The sequence below is a fragment of the Amblyomma mixtum genome, chromosome 8, assembly GCF_055824585.1.
Source record: "Amblyomma mixtum isolate Tamu chromosome 8, ASM5582458v1, whole genome shotgun sequence".
Classification (NCBI taxonomy): Eukaryota; Metazoa; Arthropoda; class Arachnida; order Ixodida; family Ixodidae; genus Amblyomma; species Amblyomma mixtum.
The window spans coordinates 34,954,272-34,970,970 of record NC_143019.1 but is presented as its reverse complement, the minus strand read 5'-3'; the positions used below and the strand labels follow the sequence as shown (position 1 = coordinate 34,970,970).

The window sequence follows — 16,699 nt, the reverse complement described above, 5'->3', positions numbered from 1 at the left end:
GTTCCTAATGGCTCCGTCTTGGGGTCATCCCCTTTTTCTGTTTGATATCAATGATTTGCAGTAGGCATTAAACTATGATCAAATCCTGATACACGCCGGGGATACGCTGCTAGTATTAGGAGACGACGTTGCTACGGCCGTAATTAGTAAACACAAAAGTATGAAACATAGAAAAATGATGCCTGGCGACAAAGCCCCAATTCGAGTAAAACATTTTATCTGTTCTAATCAGAAAAATGAATTCTTTCGCACCATTCGGGCTACAATTTTCAAACTCAGGCCTAACCACTAGCCCAAAAGTGTGAGGTCTTGTGATTGATAACCAGCACAAGCTTGACACGTCCGCTGAGTCACTCAAAAAACCTGATATGACTTACACGTCATTTCAAAAGCCAAAATTTTTTTCGAGTACATCTCCTTGTTAATCTTTATCACGCATTCGTTCACTCACATAATATTTGGAATATGTTTTTTGGGAATACCAGCAATCATCGTATTTGACTTCCTTATAAGCTTCTCACGAAGAAGCGCTTTTAATAGTTGCAAAAAATATTTAGTATTAAGATTCTAAAAAATTTTTTGTAGTTCAGGGTATCTAAGATACATAAGAAACCTAGTAACTTATAACACTGCTTCCTTAATTAACCAAATTGATAAAAATGCATTGCCTTTAAGAATTGCACGCTTTCGGCGGTCGCTACGCATCTACGTGACCTTCGCCTGGTATGAACTCCTTCTTGGCGTGAAAGGCAGTAATTACGGCGGAGAAACACTGGAATATAAAGAAACTGCTTCAAACAGTATTCTTGATTATAAGGTTCAGTTTTCACCTGTACTTCATGTCATTCAAAGGCAACTAAAACTTTCCCTGCTGCATTCAACGTAGTTCATTTTCTTTAGTATTTGTAGTCTTGAAAACATGAGTTTATTTTCTGTTTTGAGCAGTGTTCAGTGCCAATACTTTTAATTGCCTTTTAATAAAAGATCAGTGTTTCATTTTGCTGCTGGCCGAATAGAGTGTTCCAGTTTACATCAGTAGGAAAACTTAGTTTTATAGCCTCCGAGCAGCGGTAATTTCGTATTGTCATGCGCTGTGGTAAATAAGCAAACTTTCAAAAGAGAGGTAGCTGGGATAAAGTGCATAGGCTTCCAACGAGGTTCGCCTCAACTGCCTAACAATACAAGTAACCTATCTCCTAATTGACGGAGGAGCCCACAAGTATTCATACGCCTACATACATACGGCCGCGAACATGATACATGAATGCGTAAATACCAGGCTAAGTTATCTATGATATCAAGGAGCCTTATAGAAAAATGCTGAACTGCAGGCGGTGGTAAACAGGAAGGATAGCCTCGAATAATACGAGAACATTCTTGGAAGCTCACTTAATATAATCGCAAAGTGACCCTATCCTTCGAAGGAATACATGGTAACATGGAATGCCCTAGGTCAAGCAGCTGAAGGATTGATCCACGTGCAAGCTTTTTTCTTTTTATTACAAGTATGACCCTGCAATTGAACATTTATTTGAGTCAGAAATATCTATATTTACATTAGTTCAGTTCTTATGAAACGAACAAATATTATTTGGAAATGGAACAAGTCTCTAAATGAAAATTATTGTATCGTCACCATTCTTTATTAATGCTGCAGGGAGGGCCACTTTAGAGCAGCGATGGACCATGAGAACCATATATACATTGATGGCCTACGCATGCGGAGGATCTTCCACGAGGACACAGTGCGCTCAGTGTTCACCTACAAACCACGTCACGATGATGTGTTCGTTGCAACGTATCCCAAATGCGGAACAACCTGGATGCAGTACCTCATCCTGAGTATCCTGTCCAGAGGCAACCCACCAAAAACTCTGCAGGATTTCCTGCTGGCTTCTCCCTTTCTTGAGTTCATGGGGGTCGAAGCTGCAGAGAAAATGCCTCGGCCGGGCCCCATCAAGACTCATCTACCTGCTAACAAGGCACCCTACGCAGAACATGCCAAGTACATCTACGTCGCGAGGAACCCTTACGATGTGTGTGTTTCTTTTTACTACCAGATAAAAGGCTTCACTCCAAAGTGTGTAAAGGATGTATCGTTCGCGAGGTTCCATGAACTATTCGTCACAGGGATGCTGCCTTATGGCGACTACTTCGACCATCTACTATCTTGGTACGCATACCGCGATAGGTCGAATATGCTGTTTATCACCTACGAGCAAATGAAGAAAGATCCGAGCTTTTCGGCTTTGAAGATTGCAGAATTTCTTGGAGAGGATTACGCAAGCGAGCTTCGAAGTGACCGAGCGCTGTTTGAAAAAGTTTTAAACGCCACTAGATTGGAGAATATGAAGAAACTGTTCAGTGATATGAACAGTAGGTGGGAGACGGAGCTACTGAGTCTGCCGCCGGATAAGGCGTTGAAGTCTGTCGAAGTGTACCGTGGTAAGCGGTCCCGAAAAGAGGAAATGCACGAGTGTGAATGTTTTGTCCGCAAGGCTACTGTGGGCGACTGGAAGACTCACTTCACTCCGGAGATGATCGCAAAAACTAAAAAGTGGATTGACTGCAAGACCGAAGGGTCAGACGTTATGAAGCTGTGGAGTGATATTGAGATTCCATGATTTAAGAATTTTACTGAGCTCAGAAAATTAATAAACACCATATTTTTTGAGAAGAGTACTTCTCTGGTACACTGTGTTGAGGTCCGGATGGTGATTCACTCTCCAGACTTTCACTCCAGACTAAATAAAAGGGGCAATTTATGGAAAGGAACACAAGTGCTTTGCTATGCATATAAATTGCCTGGTCTCCGCAGATCTTGTTCGGCTTATTTGTCAAAATGTGAAAGGATTATATGGCTAATCTGCAAAGAAACCCTGTATTGTCCTCGTTGACCGGAAAAGTGGTCACGAAAAATCCCAGATGTCGATACCTCTGTATAAAAGAAAAATAAAATTTCTTCTCAAGATGCGAGGAAGTAAACCTTGAACTCTCAGAATGCGAGGCGAACACGCATGCCACAGGCCACAAAACAGCGTTGCTTCTAAAACAGAAAAGGTGAACATAGTACAGGCATTGCCCTACGACTGTATGCTAATGAGTACGGGTGTCACAAGGGAAGTTAAAAAAAAGGAAAAGTAAAAAAGAAACAAAAATTCAAAACAATGCTTTCCCATTCGAAGCACGTAAGTAGTCTTAAATTACCTCCGTAATTTTTTTTAGTTTGTTTTGTGAAATTCCTCGCCTAAAGGGCTCCCGGCCTCCTCCTGGTTTAACGCCTACCGGGCGGCAAAACTGCGTTTTCGTCAGAGAGGACGAGTGGTCTGGAGAGATCTTGTGGGTTCTTCTTGCACGCAGACCATGTTTCATGGCTCATGGTCGTATCACGCTGCACAACACCCAGGAACATCTCTCCATAATATCACCTTGCATTAGTATGGTCCATCTTCGGTTTGAATCGTACTACGATAATCGTCCTTCCTGGTGACGTAAGCGGCGATGTCAACAAGCGCTTCCAGTTCATATTCGTTGTAGCGTTGGATGACTTCACACGGAGCACGCCCTTGAGACGGCACCAACAAAAGTCCTGCTCGATGACACCTGATAGGCTATGCGCACATACTTCAGAGACGAAACGCCAGTTATTAAAGCGACCCGTCAAATAAATATGTACAATCGATGTGCCGCATCCATGGCGTTAAGTTTTTTTTAGCATCTTTATTTTGGTTTCCGTAACAAAACCGAAGGAGAGCAGGCAAAAGGTGTATCAGCACCTTACGAAGGCATACCCACCCTGTTAAGAGACTGTGTACAAAATGAAAGCAAAAAGCGTCGCATGAAGATATACGATATAATGTACGCAATGCAGATACACGATACACAATAAGAAATATGCACAAAAGTGTTCAATGGAAAACAGACTATGGAAATAGATATCTCTGGGAAATCAAGTGTACGCGATAAAACAATACATTAGTCTGAGAAAATTAAAATACACAGAAGGGATGCTTGTAAGAGTACAAGGCATCAAAGGGACAAACGTCTCTTGCGTCAGGATACTGCGTTAATATCTCCTGGTTCAGCTATCGCTCGATTCTAGGTATTGCCGTTTTATAAACTTATATTTGTTTTTAATTTAACCAAAAGTAATGAGCGCGTGGTTGTCGCTAATCGCCTGAATTTTCCAAAACAGCAGAGATGCAACAAACGTTCGCCTGCAGTTAACACCTATCTCTCTCTTTCAAAGTCATTAATGCTCAACTAACCACTAGCGTCGACCAACTAATGTGGACAAGCCTCAAAAAATTATTTCGCGGGTTGAGTACCGAAACGTACTCCAGGCGTCTCCTAGAATGGCTCGCATTTTGCGTTTGTGAATTCCTCAAATGAGGACCTTAGTTCAGAATTTCTGAAGCATGGTCAGGAGTACTTTTTGTGTGGAAGTGTTGTATTTAAGGTATCGGTTAGTAAATGCCGTGTAGGTGGTAATATCGTAACGTCATGGGTGCGATTTAGGGGTACAGCATTCAGAATCTGCCGTACAGGCTAAATCAGGTGGCCGTAAGCTGATTGGACACACGTGGAGGGCCTTACTTAGTCTTGTCACATGCGCGCCAAAAATGGCGGCCACTGCAGAAGTTATCGGCACATCCTATAGAAACGTCGTTTGCTGGCCACTGAGCGCTTTAAAAGCGTTGATGAATTCGCTTCTAAACTCGCACCCGCTAGCTGAAGCTAGGGTCATTAAATCAGACTTAAATATTTCGAATACGGTGTAAAAAAAAAGAACCGGTACGATCTTTGAGGACACCGAATATGACCCCTTTCTGTAAGCTTACTGTGCCTAATGTTCTTTCAGGAATATAATAGGAAATGAAATCTTGAAGGTGAGAGAAGGACTAGTAACAGTATAATGATAGTTGAAGCATAACGAATTATGTATCTTTTTAATTTTCACTTTAAATTAATGTGACATTAATTAATTTAAATGGTTTCTTTACTAATTGTACCTAATTTCTCTTAAAAGGTACCACTACGGTATTTCAAATTTAAAAATATCTTTGATTTACAATCTTTCAAACTTCGCACTTCTTTCGTATCATACTATACTTACACTTATCTTCACGGAGACTCTAACGGTGCAGGTGTTGCTTAAGTAGGTAAACAGTATGCGTTCAAAACATGGAGATTAATACACACCAGCAATGTCCGCCCCCAAGTCGGCGGTATGGTGAATGGGGTGCGGTATTCTTAAGCTGCAAACATAAACTTAACCGAAAAAGGCAGATATTGTTCGTAGCATTCAGCCGCAACTTCTATATCTGAAATAAAAGATTGCTTCCATATTGCTTCCAATTGTTTCCATATATGAAATAAAAGAAAATCAGGAATCTATGAAAAAGAATATCTCCGATATTGATGCGAGGCTGTCGGCAGTTGAACTTCAAGCTTCTGCTTCTGACGAAGCTCAACAAGAGCTGCTGACCCTGCGCGAACTCGCTGATAACCTGATTAGCGAGAATGCCAAACTGCGGCTTAGTCAGTCACAGCTTGAAGACAGGCAGCAAAGAGACAATCTATTGTTTTTTGGCTTACGTGACAGTCCAACGAAAACATGGGAAGGAACGGAAGACAAGCTTTTGAGCGTTATCTCTAACTCCGTCAGTCCGGCGCTTACGAAGGATGCGTTTGAACGTACTCATAGGATTGGTACATTTACGGATGATAAATGTCGCCCGGTCATCGTGAAGATCTGCTCCTTTAAAGCAAAGGAACAAATTCTATCCCAGTCAGCCAAACTTAAAGAAGAAGGTATCACCGTAAGTGAAGATTACTCGTTAGAAACGCGTCAGGCCAGGAAAAAGCTGCTTCAATTCGCTAAGGGTCAGGACTCATTTTACAAGCTTAGGTACAACAAACTGTACATTAAGAACAAATGCTACAGTTATAACCCTGCTCGCGACTGCGTTTTCATGGAGGCTAATCTTCGGGCATCGCCAACTTCTCCTGATAGTAACTCAAGTCACGGTATCGCTGCTTCGTCACATGCTGAGCAGACTGATCGATTGTCTCCTTCGCCAGTCCACAATAAGCAGTCAAATCACGGTACCTCTGGCTCGACCTACGCGCCGTAGGGCTGCGCGAGGGGCAGTGGGCCGGTGTCCGATACTGGCAACTCGCTTTCTTTTCATTTTTCCAAAATACGAAGCTTACTACCCAAGCGCGATTAACTTAATCCTATCATTGATTCGTGTGATGCTGATGTCGTCTTACTAACCGAAACATGGCTTTCTTCGAAGATAGCGGACATTGAACTATTTGACTGCAAAAAACGCTATAACGTGTTTAGATCTGACAGAAGTGAGAGATCTGGAGGAGGTGTTTTAATAGCTGTCGCGGATAACTTTGTCGCATCGCCTATTAATATTCCAACTAGCCTGGAACTCGTTTGGGTGGAACTTAGTGTACGTTTTAAGAGAATGATTTTGGGTATATGTTACCGTCCTCCGTCCTCGAGCCCAACATTCGTTGATGAATTGCATGATTCCCTTAACATGATCACTGTACGATTTCCGAGTACACCTATTGTCTTAGCTGGCGACTTTAACTACCCTAGTATCATGTGGACTAGTACATCACCTTATCTCAGCTCTTTTTCTACTGAGTGTAAAAAGTTTTTGTCAACTTGTATGGATTTCAATCTTTCGCAGTTAGTCTCTAAACCTACTCGAACTACTTTATCCTCATCGAATGTTTTAGATCTTGTTCTAACTAACGTGCCTGATCTTATCCCTTCGATTTTTTACCTGCCTGGTCTCAGTGATCATTCTTTGCTGCATTTTGATGTACAAATTCCTGTGTGTATCCGAGTTAGTCAGACTAAACACATTATAGATTATAAACGGGCTGACTTTAACGCTATTAACTGCGAACTAGCTGGTTTTTTGGATGATTACTTACCAGGCTTTTCACAGCGTTCTCTTTGCGCTAACTGGGATTTGTTCAAGGATATCGTTGAACATCTCATTAACACTTTTGTACCATTAAGATCTTTGAAGTGCGATCGGGAATCACCTTGGTTTAATAATGTTTTAAAAAGACTCTCCAATAAAAAGAAGCGCTTGTTCCGCTCTGCGAAGTTGTTGAATTCTAAACAACGATGGGAGGCCTACTTTTCCGCAGCTGCAGAGTACAAAGGTGCGCTAAAAACGCAAAGGACACGTTTTTTAACCACACACTGCCTGCTATGCTGGTCAATAATCGTAAACAATTTTGGAACGTAGTTAACAAGAAAGACCCTTCCACAATACTACTTACTTCTTCTGATGGTGTTGCCTTTCCTCCATACGAATGTGCTTCTGTTCTAAACGATATATTTGCTGCGGCATTTTCTACCAATGTTTCTCTTGTTCATCGCGTGTGCCCTGTTTTTGATGCTCTTCCTATGGATCCAGTTATATTCGACGCGTCAGGCATCCAGTGCATCATAGAAAATCATAAGGTTTCCTCTTCCTGCGGTGTTGACAACATTAATTCGAAGTTTTTAATTAATACAAAGTACTATTGTTCCATAATTCTTACTAAATTATTTGAACAGTCTCTTGCTACAGGTTGTATTCCCAATGATTGGAAAATTGGGAAGGTGATTCCACTGCATAAGTCCGGAAGTAAACATTCTCCCGATAACTTTAGACCTATATCGCTCACTAGTATTCCGTGCAAGATCATGGAACACGTCATATATTCTCATCTCATCTCTTTTTTAGAATCTAACTCCTTTTTCAGCATTGCCCAGCATGGTTTTCGTAAGTCTTTTTCATGCGAAACTCAGCTAATATGTTTCATGCATGACCTTTATTGCATCCTTGACCACGGGTCTCAGGCAGATTGCATATTTTTGGACTTCTCGAAAGCATTTGACACTGTTTCACATGAGCTTCTCTTCCTTAAATTAAGCAATCTTAACATAGACCCTAATGTCCTTGCATGGCTACAATGCTTTCTTTCTAACTACTCACAATTCGTAACAGCGAACAATATAAACTCTCATTCTTTGCCTGTCCGTTCCGGCGTGCCTCAGGGGTCAGTTCTTGGGCCCCTCCTTTTTCTCATCTATATAAATGACTTACCGGCTAACATTTCTTCTTCAATTAATCTTTTTGCCGATAATTGTGTTATTTAACGCGAAATTAAAGATGGTAATGATGTCTCTTGTCTTCAATCCGATATTAACAAGGTTCTTGACTGGTGTTTTACTTGGAACATGCAACTCAACATTAATAAGTGTAAACATGTACGCATTTTTCGTCTCTCTAATGCCCCTTCTTCTTATCACATTAACAACGTGTCTCTCGAAGCCGTGTCATGTTATAAATATCTAGGTGTTTACGTTTCTTGTAAGCTGTCTTGGAAAACTCACGTTGAATACATAATAAATAACGCTGATCGCATGCTTGGGTGTCTTCGCAGAAATTTCTCACGTTCATCTACTTCAATAAAATTATTACTCTATAAAACATTGGTACGGTCCAAGTTAGAATATGCTGCATCTGTCTGGAGCCCTGGCATCGATTCACTCGTTTCAGATTTGGAAGCTGTGCAGAACCGCGCATGCCGTTTCATTCTTTCGAATTATCACCGAACAAGCAGTGTAACCGCCATGAAATCAAGTTTGTCCCTACCACTTCTTTCCTACCGCAGATCAATAGCCTCATTGTGTCTTTTTCATAAAATTTACCACAAAAGCCTTCTCAATCCTAAGTTACTGTCAAGACCATGTTACATATCAGCACGCGTTGATCGCCGTCATAAAGTTGGAATCCCATCTTGTCACACCAAATGTTTTCATGACTCATTCATACCCCGAACTTGTGTCAGCTGGAATCACCTTCCCCACGACATCGCAGGTATTTCTGATAACAATGCATTTCGTAAAGTCCTTAATGATTCTTTCTGAGTATGTGTCGTTTATTACTGTATAAAAATTGCCTCTCACTGTCTACACACTGTTTTAATATATCCCCCACTGCATTCTAATTTCATTGCCTTCCTGTGTTTTCACTTTTTATGTATTCCTGGTTTGTTTTTGTTTTCTCTCCTTGTTGTTGCTTTTTAGGCTGAATTTTTATGCATTCCCACTCCCCTCTGTAATGCCTTCGGGCCCTGAGGGTACAATAAATAAATAAATAAATGAATAAACTACGAGACTTTCCTTGAGCAATATTGGAACTAATCTGCAACGTGCATAGAGGTGCTTACAACGTAGGAAATAAACAATAAATCGATCAATGGCGAAAGTGTCACATTGTTGATGACTTCTTGAGTATTATTTTCTGCCTGATCAGTGTTTGTGTAATTCCTTATGTTGAATTCCTGTCCCACTGTGTTTTATGTACCACTGTTTTCACTGATATGTCACTCTGCACCATCTGCACCGACGTGTAAAGCGGGTGTTAGGCCTCGTCAGGAGACACTACAGTCTCCTTTAGCCTCTCCCCGCGGACACCATGTATTGTTGTCCGAAATAAAATGAAATTAAAAAAAAACGAACCACCGTACTGCAGAGATGACTCCACCACGAAAAATGTACCACAGTCACAGTAAGGAATAGGGCCCAGGGCGTCAGTCGAAGAAGCCGCACTTTTTCTCCGGATTCATTCTGGAGCCTGGGAGGCAACCAAAGGCTTGGGCGAACGGAGCGAAATTCATCACCGCCTTGTTGCACTCGCCCGAGAACGCATTTCCGGCCGCCGACTTGGTGCACCAGGGGCTGCAGGGGGCGATAAAGAAGACCTGCTCCTCAGTCAGCTCCTACGAGATGCAGGGGATGGAAGAACTCATTAGCTTAGCTGTCTTCCACTAGGAATAGCAAGCGAATTGGCAATTCTAAACAGCAGCGCAAGGTCAGAATTAAAGGTAACTACCTGCATCACTAGTGTAATAACTTCTTTCAGTACGAGCTTCCTGTATTGGAAGTTACTTTGCGTGGAATTTAGTCACACGTTTTTACTCCTGGACATGGCGTCTGGCTATTTTACTGAGGACGAACTTTGATCTTTAACTGTGCAGTTTTTGTTTCAATTTAGGCTTTCAGTGGATGTATGGTCTGGAATGTATTTCAGGCGTTTCTCTGATGAGCTCCTTAAATATTATGCCTAGCAGTGAATTTGCCAAACGGAACTCAAATGAGTCAGTTTTGCGTAAACTGCTTCCAGTTTTTCGAACCTTCTACTCCACGTTGTTAGTCTGCGATACATTTGCTGTCTATAGAGAACGCGTGATCCCTTACGCTATATCGAAATAAGGCGAAATTAGCGCTAAGTGTGTATGCAGTAATTGAAACCAGTTTCACTTATTTTGCATGGAATAGAATATCAGTCTTACGTAACTCTTTATGAAAATTACAGAACTGCAATTTAACTTGACTTAGCAGGTATAGTTGCTGAGTAATTGCACTAAAAGGCCTCGGAAAGTTATTCTATGGGCGTTAAAAAGTTAGGGAATGTGACCAAGTTTTTATATTAGATTTGAGCAAAGCCTGTTTCTCGTCTATAAACCTTTTTGTTCCTTTTGCTGATAGTCAATATGTTGATAGAAGTTGTACTCCAACATGCATATTAAAACGCAAGTGTTTCTAACAAAAATAACTTGAAAAAACTTATTTTGCCTATACATAGAAAAACTGGGCTTTATTGAGCTCCTAGCAAATCTAAAAATTGATGAAAAAAAGACAATTTTACTGCCTTCTCTACGAAATGCCGGAGCAATCAGTGATAGCAATCGTGTAAAGAGTGAGAGCTGAGAAAACCAGCTTTGAAATTTGTGCCCGCGTTGGCTGGTAAGTGGCCTCGTTTGGTTTTTTTTCGTTTCTTTCGAGAAATCGGTCATTGCAACCAGCGGGAGTTGTGATGTTAGCTACTTATGGCGACACTCAGATGGCTGTCCCCCGTCGTGGGATACCCGCGGAATCAGCCATGGGCTGGTAGTATGACAAAGCCAATTCGGTCACAATTTTCCTCGACCATAGATATGTAATTTTCTGCATTTTAGCTGCATATTATAGATGAGGACAATGACGGATACAAAAAAAAACAACATCAGCAGCCGACACGTTTGAACAACTTGGTCGTCCAATTTGCCGTGCGCCCCGCTAAGTTTAGCGGCGAGCAACCTATTTCGCCTCATAGTTGTGCTTCTGAAAAAAAATTGAGAGCACTGAAGTCTGCATACGTGGAGCAATGCGAAAGCATGCCTTTTATCTTCGCTTTTTTCTTACTCATAACGTGGAATGCTGCATTTAGTAATTACCGGTGAAGACATATTACACAGTTCGCCATTTCCAGCTACGATATACTACGTCACTTCCGCATTCCAGTTAGGACATAGTACACCGCTTCGTAATATCTGGTTACGTCACAATTTCAATATGAAAATGGGCTTTTGAGGAGATAAAAGGGTGCAGTACCTTTCACATTTCGACATCTCGATGGACACCTCCACCAAGCCTTAAGGGAAAAAGGTAGGCAAAACTCCCTGTGGACACATCTTGCGGACGCGGCTTGCGGTCAACTTCCAGTGACTGCTTTTTGCTGGCATGTGCCATATAATGCCTTCCCATTAACATATACATAGCGTGGATATAATCGCGCACTGGAATACCCAGGCAGAACGGAAGACACATATGAAGGTAGAGATGCTAACCACATTTGAAATTAAGGAATTATGAGAAATGTTCTTGAAGGCGAAGTTATTGCTTCGCTACCCAATACAAATAAGGTTTATTGTGGTTAAATAGAAGAACTACAATGTGCTTCCGGTGAGAAGCGAACTTTCACCGTCCGCATGCCGCAATAGCACATGTCCTGTGCTGTTTTGTGTCTCGTGTTCCCGTTTCTCACTGTACTCATATGGATTCCTGGTGCAAAATTCAGGCAGTGGCTGGTAGGTGGGTCGGAAGCGATCCAATGAACAAAACTGGATGTTCACATGATGTATGCTTGCCCCATTTGCCTCTCCAGTTGGTTTTAAATCGCAGCATTGTCTTTACATTCGAATAGCATCCAGGTTCATACCAGAACTTTATTTTCCCGGGACGCTTCGCGCGAAGGAAACGAAGAAGCGTAAAACGGAATCCGCTTTGCTTAAGTGGGCGAATGACTTACAAAGCGTGCAGAGCTGCCTGAAGAAGACAAATACTTTTTCATGACGCGACGCGCGGTGTCAGTGCGTGGCTGGGCGGCAAAGGCGTTGGTGAGAAACTCCGAAACGATTCTCGCCTCTTCCTGGTCATAGAGCGCAAAAGTCGAAGCAGCGTCCCCGCTGTCTGTTCTGGTACGAACCGGCGAGATGCGGTCTTGCGTGGGTGCATCGCTGAAAGCCGCGTAGGCCACTTCTAGTGCCGGCACTTCAGGGAAGACGCTCTCGTTCTGGGCTAGGCAGCCTCGTGCGCGTTTCTCGAAGGCCGGTACCGAGGCCTCACTCACCCACGAAGAGAGGACGCGGCCCTGAGGGTCCACCTGCATGGAGGACGAGGGCACATGGTCATATCGTAGAACAGACAGGAACTGTGCCTTGTGGCCTTTCAGCTGGACTGCATAAGGTAACCTCAGGAACAGATATTAAAGCGAGAGCCTTACTATGCCCTTTAGGCGTTCTTCATAGACCATTGTTGAGCCACCGAAGCGGCAAGCCACCGAAGCGGCAAGTGCAATGACGGCATGCGCAACAGATACCAGGAGCAACCGCCACTCCTCCTAACTTAAATAACTAACATCAACCAGAACACTACCGACGCGTATGTCTTATTGGAGTTTGCTGTAAACTTTAGAACTGCAAGTTTTAAATAAATTCAGGAAAAACCTCTGGATAAAATTTTCGCATTTTCTCAGCACGCATTTCGCAGCGCATTCTTGTGGCAAACGCCATTAGTATGTCCCTAAATCATAATTGCATAGCATCGCAGATGCAGCGTCTTTGCAGGGAAGCATGTTTTAAGAATGCTCCGAGGCGCATGATGCAGCATGCCACAAGCTAGTGCTATACAGGCTAAGACATCTAACAAAACAAGAACGGAGGCTAGTCAGTTGTTCTTTATGACGGTAATTGCGCTGAACTCTGCAAAAGGAGGCGCACTTCGTATGTATAATTGCTCCATCATGCAGTCTTCGAGCTGGAACTACATAACCTATTTCCCCGCGCGCTAAGAGCAGTGAACGTTGTCTGCGACCATCTTTACTGCACTAAATGCCTGCTTATATGTCCTGTCATTTAGCTGAGTACTTCAAATCATCGATCAACGAATTACGTGCTTGTGCCTCCGAGTGTTAGGTGTTGGGTCCCCTCGTTGATTAGTTGAGATAATGATGTTCAGCTTGGGCGGAGTAATCAATGACTATTATGTACGGAATGACCGTATAAGATGCATGGCGAACACAGATACAGGGCTACTACAGGTCTCAAGGCTCCTTTGGTCTGTTCATATGAGATGGATGAAGAATTTCTCATAAGAGGAGAATTACAGATGGGCGCCTGAGGGAACAAGGTAAAAGAACTGCCAATGTGGAGATGTGATATGGTGGATATATAGATATCTAGGTGCATAAGTTGTCAAAGAGGAGAAAGTGCGTGATTCTCACCTCTGAACTGTTAAATACCTGAAGTGATTGTATCGCCCCACGGCTCGCCTCACAAATCAGTAACAAGGCAAGTCACCGATCTTTGAGCACCGACATCTAATTGAGTGCAAAAGAACCGTACCAACGTTACGAGGGTGTGCGCAATGGCGAGGACCTCGAGGGAGAATGCATCCGAAGGGCCTATAGTTACGGCCCGCTGGTGTGGGTTTCAGGAGCGTGGAGGTGGGGATGGTACAGGGAGTAGCCGCAGGAATCTCGAGGAGCCACGAAGGAGGCATCCGTGTACGCTACACCCTGGGTATCAAAGAGAGGGGAATGGTGCTGCGCTGCCGCATGACGACGGCCGGCGTGCAGGACGGGGGACATGTTGGTCGGGAGTGGGAGGATACGAAGATTGGGAGCCGGAGTGGGAATTTTAGAGGTAAACGGGGCGATGGGAATGGGCGAGATACCCGCTTGAGTCAGTAACCCCTGACCCTGACGGGTAAATGAAAGCCGGGGAAGCTGGGAGTCACGATGGAGAGAGTGAAGAGAACGGAGAGGATGAAAGTGACCTGTGGCAAAGGTCTTAATGGTAGAGGTAGTGATAGGGAGGTTGAGAGCTGCCTTGTAGAGGGCCACGAGGGCAGTCTGAAGAGCATTAAGTTGAGTCTGATTTTAAGGAAATGTAGGGTGCAAAGTACAAGACCTTGCTGACGGCCAGCGCGTGGGCAACTCGGCACGCGTGAACCTCGTGGAGACCTGAGCGCCGAGTGACCACGTGCCGCACGAGGTGCGTTACTGAGTGGCAGGTGGTGACAGTGCGGTGGAGGGCTTGCACGTTCTTGGCCGCATGCAAAGGAAAGCCAAGAACTTTACACCGCGTGACGACAGGAATAGGAGAGCCAGAAAGGTGGAGAGAGACGAAGTGGTTGTGTGAGCGCTGGTATGAGGAATGGTTGAGAAGGAGAAGCTCGGATTTTTCAGAAGCAGGAGAGAGGCCGGGGGTGGTGAGAAAGGAGTCGATGAGATCTAGGCCACGTTGCAGGGTGGAACTGCCGAAATCTGTGCAATAATAAGACCCCCCTCCGCCAGTATCTACTCGCCCGCCCCTCCCTGCCCTATTTTCTCCTTCTCCAGGAGACTCGGATGGCCCGCACTGTCCCGGGCTACCGATCCTACCATTTCACTACGTCCACACCACTTGCGTCTATTTATATACGCAGCGACGTGCTCGTGGAGCGACTTGACATCCCTTCCACCCTCCTTAAATATTTAGGTGGTGTGTTCTATTACCACCCTTCCTCATCTGGATATGAGTGCTGAAGAGCAGGTCGACATCCTTCTGGAGTGCTCACAAATAGGCTAATGCAAGCCAGGCTATCCCACCCCGGCATAATGAACACACATGTAATCAAGGGAGTCCTAACATGGTAGCTATAGGGACAGACCTTCTAGAATACTTATGAGCTGCTCTTCCCTTGAGACGACTAGTGCCCCGTGTTATGTTTCAAGTAAAGAAATGGGTAGTGAAGCCTAAAATCTCGGTTAGCCTTACACGCGCTCCGAACACACAGTGGCGTGAAAAAAAAATCAATCGTGGGTTCACAAAGCATCCGATTTCCGATTTCCCCGAGTCGCGTAGCCGTTGCTCCAGATGCAATGGTTTGACCATGCGGCTACCGGTGATCAGCGCTGCGAGAAGTGTGGGGCCGCCCGACATTTCCAAGCTTCTAAGGCGATCTTCGTTTCTGTCCGTCCGATGAGTTTCGGTGGCTGCCACTTCCATATCAGTGCCCAACTCTGCAGAAAGCCTTCATTACTGGTCCCAAAACACAACCTACAGAGGAGTCTGCACCAGAACGAGACCAGTTTCCTTCGTCAGAGTCGGGTGGTGGAGTCGCTTCTTCAAAAGGTTTCCATGCTCCAAGGGATCTTAGCCCAGCCAGACGCCAGTGTCCCCTGCGTGCGAGTCAAATAAAAACGAAATTTCTTTGGAACGAAAATAGCCTTATGGTTTCAGAAAACTCCTTGCTAAACATATATACTTGCCTTTTGTGCGGTCATGGGCTTGTCTTTTTCGTGCCGATTTTGTTTACGTTCACAGGGAGCCTTGGTATCAGCAAAGATACTGTCTTAGCTTGAGAATTCAAGTGCCTTTGCGTCCGGGTTCTCTTGTCGCTCAGTTGCTGGTGTCAGCTTTGAACGACTCGTAAGATAAGCGCTCGGGCGCTTTGTTCTCGTGCACGGGACTAGAACTGCTCTATGAAGGTCTGACCGCCGCTATGCTTGAGTCCTGGCGCATCTGAACAGTTGTAGCTGCTCTAACTGCGTTACCTTCCGTTCGGTTTTGTGCTCCGCCCTTACAGTGGATTGCTTGCGAATCTGAGCGGCCGATTTTATCCATAGCCTTTGTAAGTACCTGATTTTCCTTCTCTGTGGCTACTAAATTCCCGTTGCCAAAGTTATAACACTGCAGTGTTAAGCATAGATTATTCAGGTTTTACGCGATGGTTTGTGCCGTGGCAGCGCACAAATTATCTTCTGCAAACATTAAAGTATAATGTACCATTTCCTCTAAAGAAGCTGAAAACTCATTTTTTCTGGTTCTATTAACATAACGCGTAAAGCACGTACTGCGACAAATAATTGTTGGTGGACAATTTTTTTAGAATTTAGTTTTGATTTTGTTGCCGAAATTGTGTGGGTGGACAAACGGAGTGAGTGCGTTGTTTGCCTTCTCATAAGAACCTCACATGTAGAACGGTTTATAGTACTAATTCTATTTGCTTGTGTCGCAGTTTTACTGTTATGTTGATCGTTTTCTGTTTTCTAGTTAAATTATGTTAATGAATGGAGTACTGTATTCTATTGCAGTATTCGCTCATGTTTGAACCATTGCATTCTGTATGTAAAGTCGCTGCTACCAAAATGGCTCCCTGACCTTGTCAAGCTATGTTCAAAGCTATTGGTCAGTAAAGCCATCAACATTGTTCCAGCGTTGAATATAAATTGCATTAAATGTCATGAGAAGTTTTTTACTACAAAATTTATTTTGACAACGAGGTCCTGGCAAAAAGGTG

The 16,699-nt window shown here is 43.7% G+C and overlaps 3 protein-coding genes across 3 annotated transcripts in view; 1 reads left to right on the top strand and 2 right to left on the bottom strand.

Moving 5' to 3' along the window:
- Positions 1-3,939, top strand: part of LOC149332046 (sulfotransferase 1C2-like) — a 38,476-nt gene extending 34,537 nt beyond the window's left edge. Inside the window, exon 4 of the mRNA XM_089557008.1 lies at positions 1,658-3,939. Within this exon, the coding sequence (XP_089413134.1) occupies positions 1,658-2,624 (967 nt within the window). The 3' untranslated portion in view covers positions 2,625-3,939. The remainder of the gene's footprint in view (positions 1-1,657) is intronic.
- Positions 1-9,578, bottom strand: part of LOC149332045 (sulfotransferase ssu-1-like) — a 28,978-nt gene extending 19,400 nt beyond the window's left edge. Inside the window, exon 1 of the mRNA XM_089557011.1 lies at positions 9,554-9,578. The gene's annotated coding sequence lies outside the window, so the exon portion shown is untranslated. The remainder of the gene's footprint in view (positions 1-9,553) is intronic.
- LOC149332044 (uncharacterized) lies at positions 9,570-12,644 on the bottom strand. The gene is made up of 2 exons (XM_089557012.1): positions 12,342-12,644; positions 9,570-9,813 (listed from the first exon to the last, which is right to left on the bottom strand). Exons 1-2 carry the CDS (start codon positions 12,522-12,524, stop codon positions 9,625-9,627), a joined length of 372 nt encoding a protein of 123 aa, XP_089413138.1. The 5' UTR covers positions 12,525-12,644; the 3' UTR covers positions 9,570-9,624.
- Between the last annotated feature and the right edge of the window lie 4,055 nt (positions 12,645-16,699).

Coding starts and splice junctions, on each gene's coding strand:
- LOC149332044 (XM_089557012.1), bottom strand. CDS start 12,524: ATGCAGGTGGACCCTCAGGGCCGCGTCCTCTCTTCGTGGGTGAGTGAG. Junction 9,814..12,341: donor CGCAAGACCGCATCTCGCCG/GTTCGTACCAGA, acceptor TGCATCTCGTAG/GAGCTGACTGAGGAGCAGGT.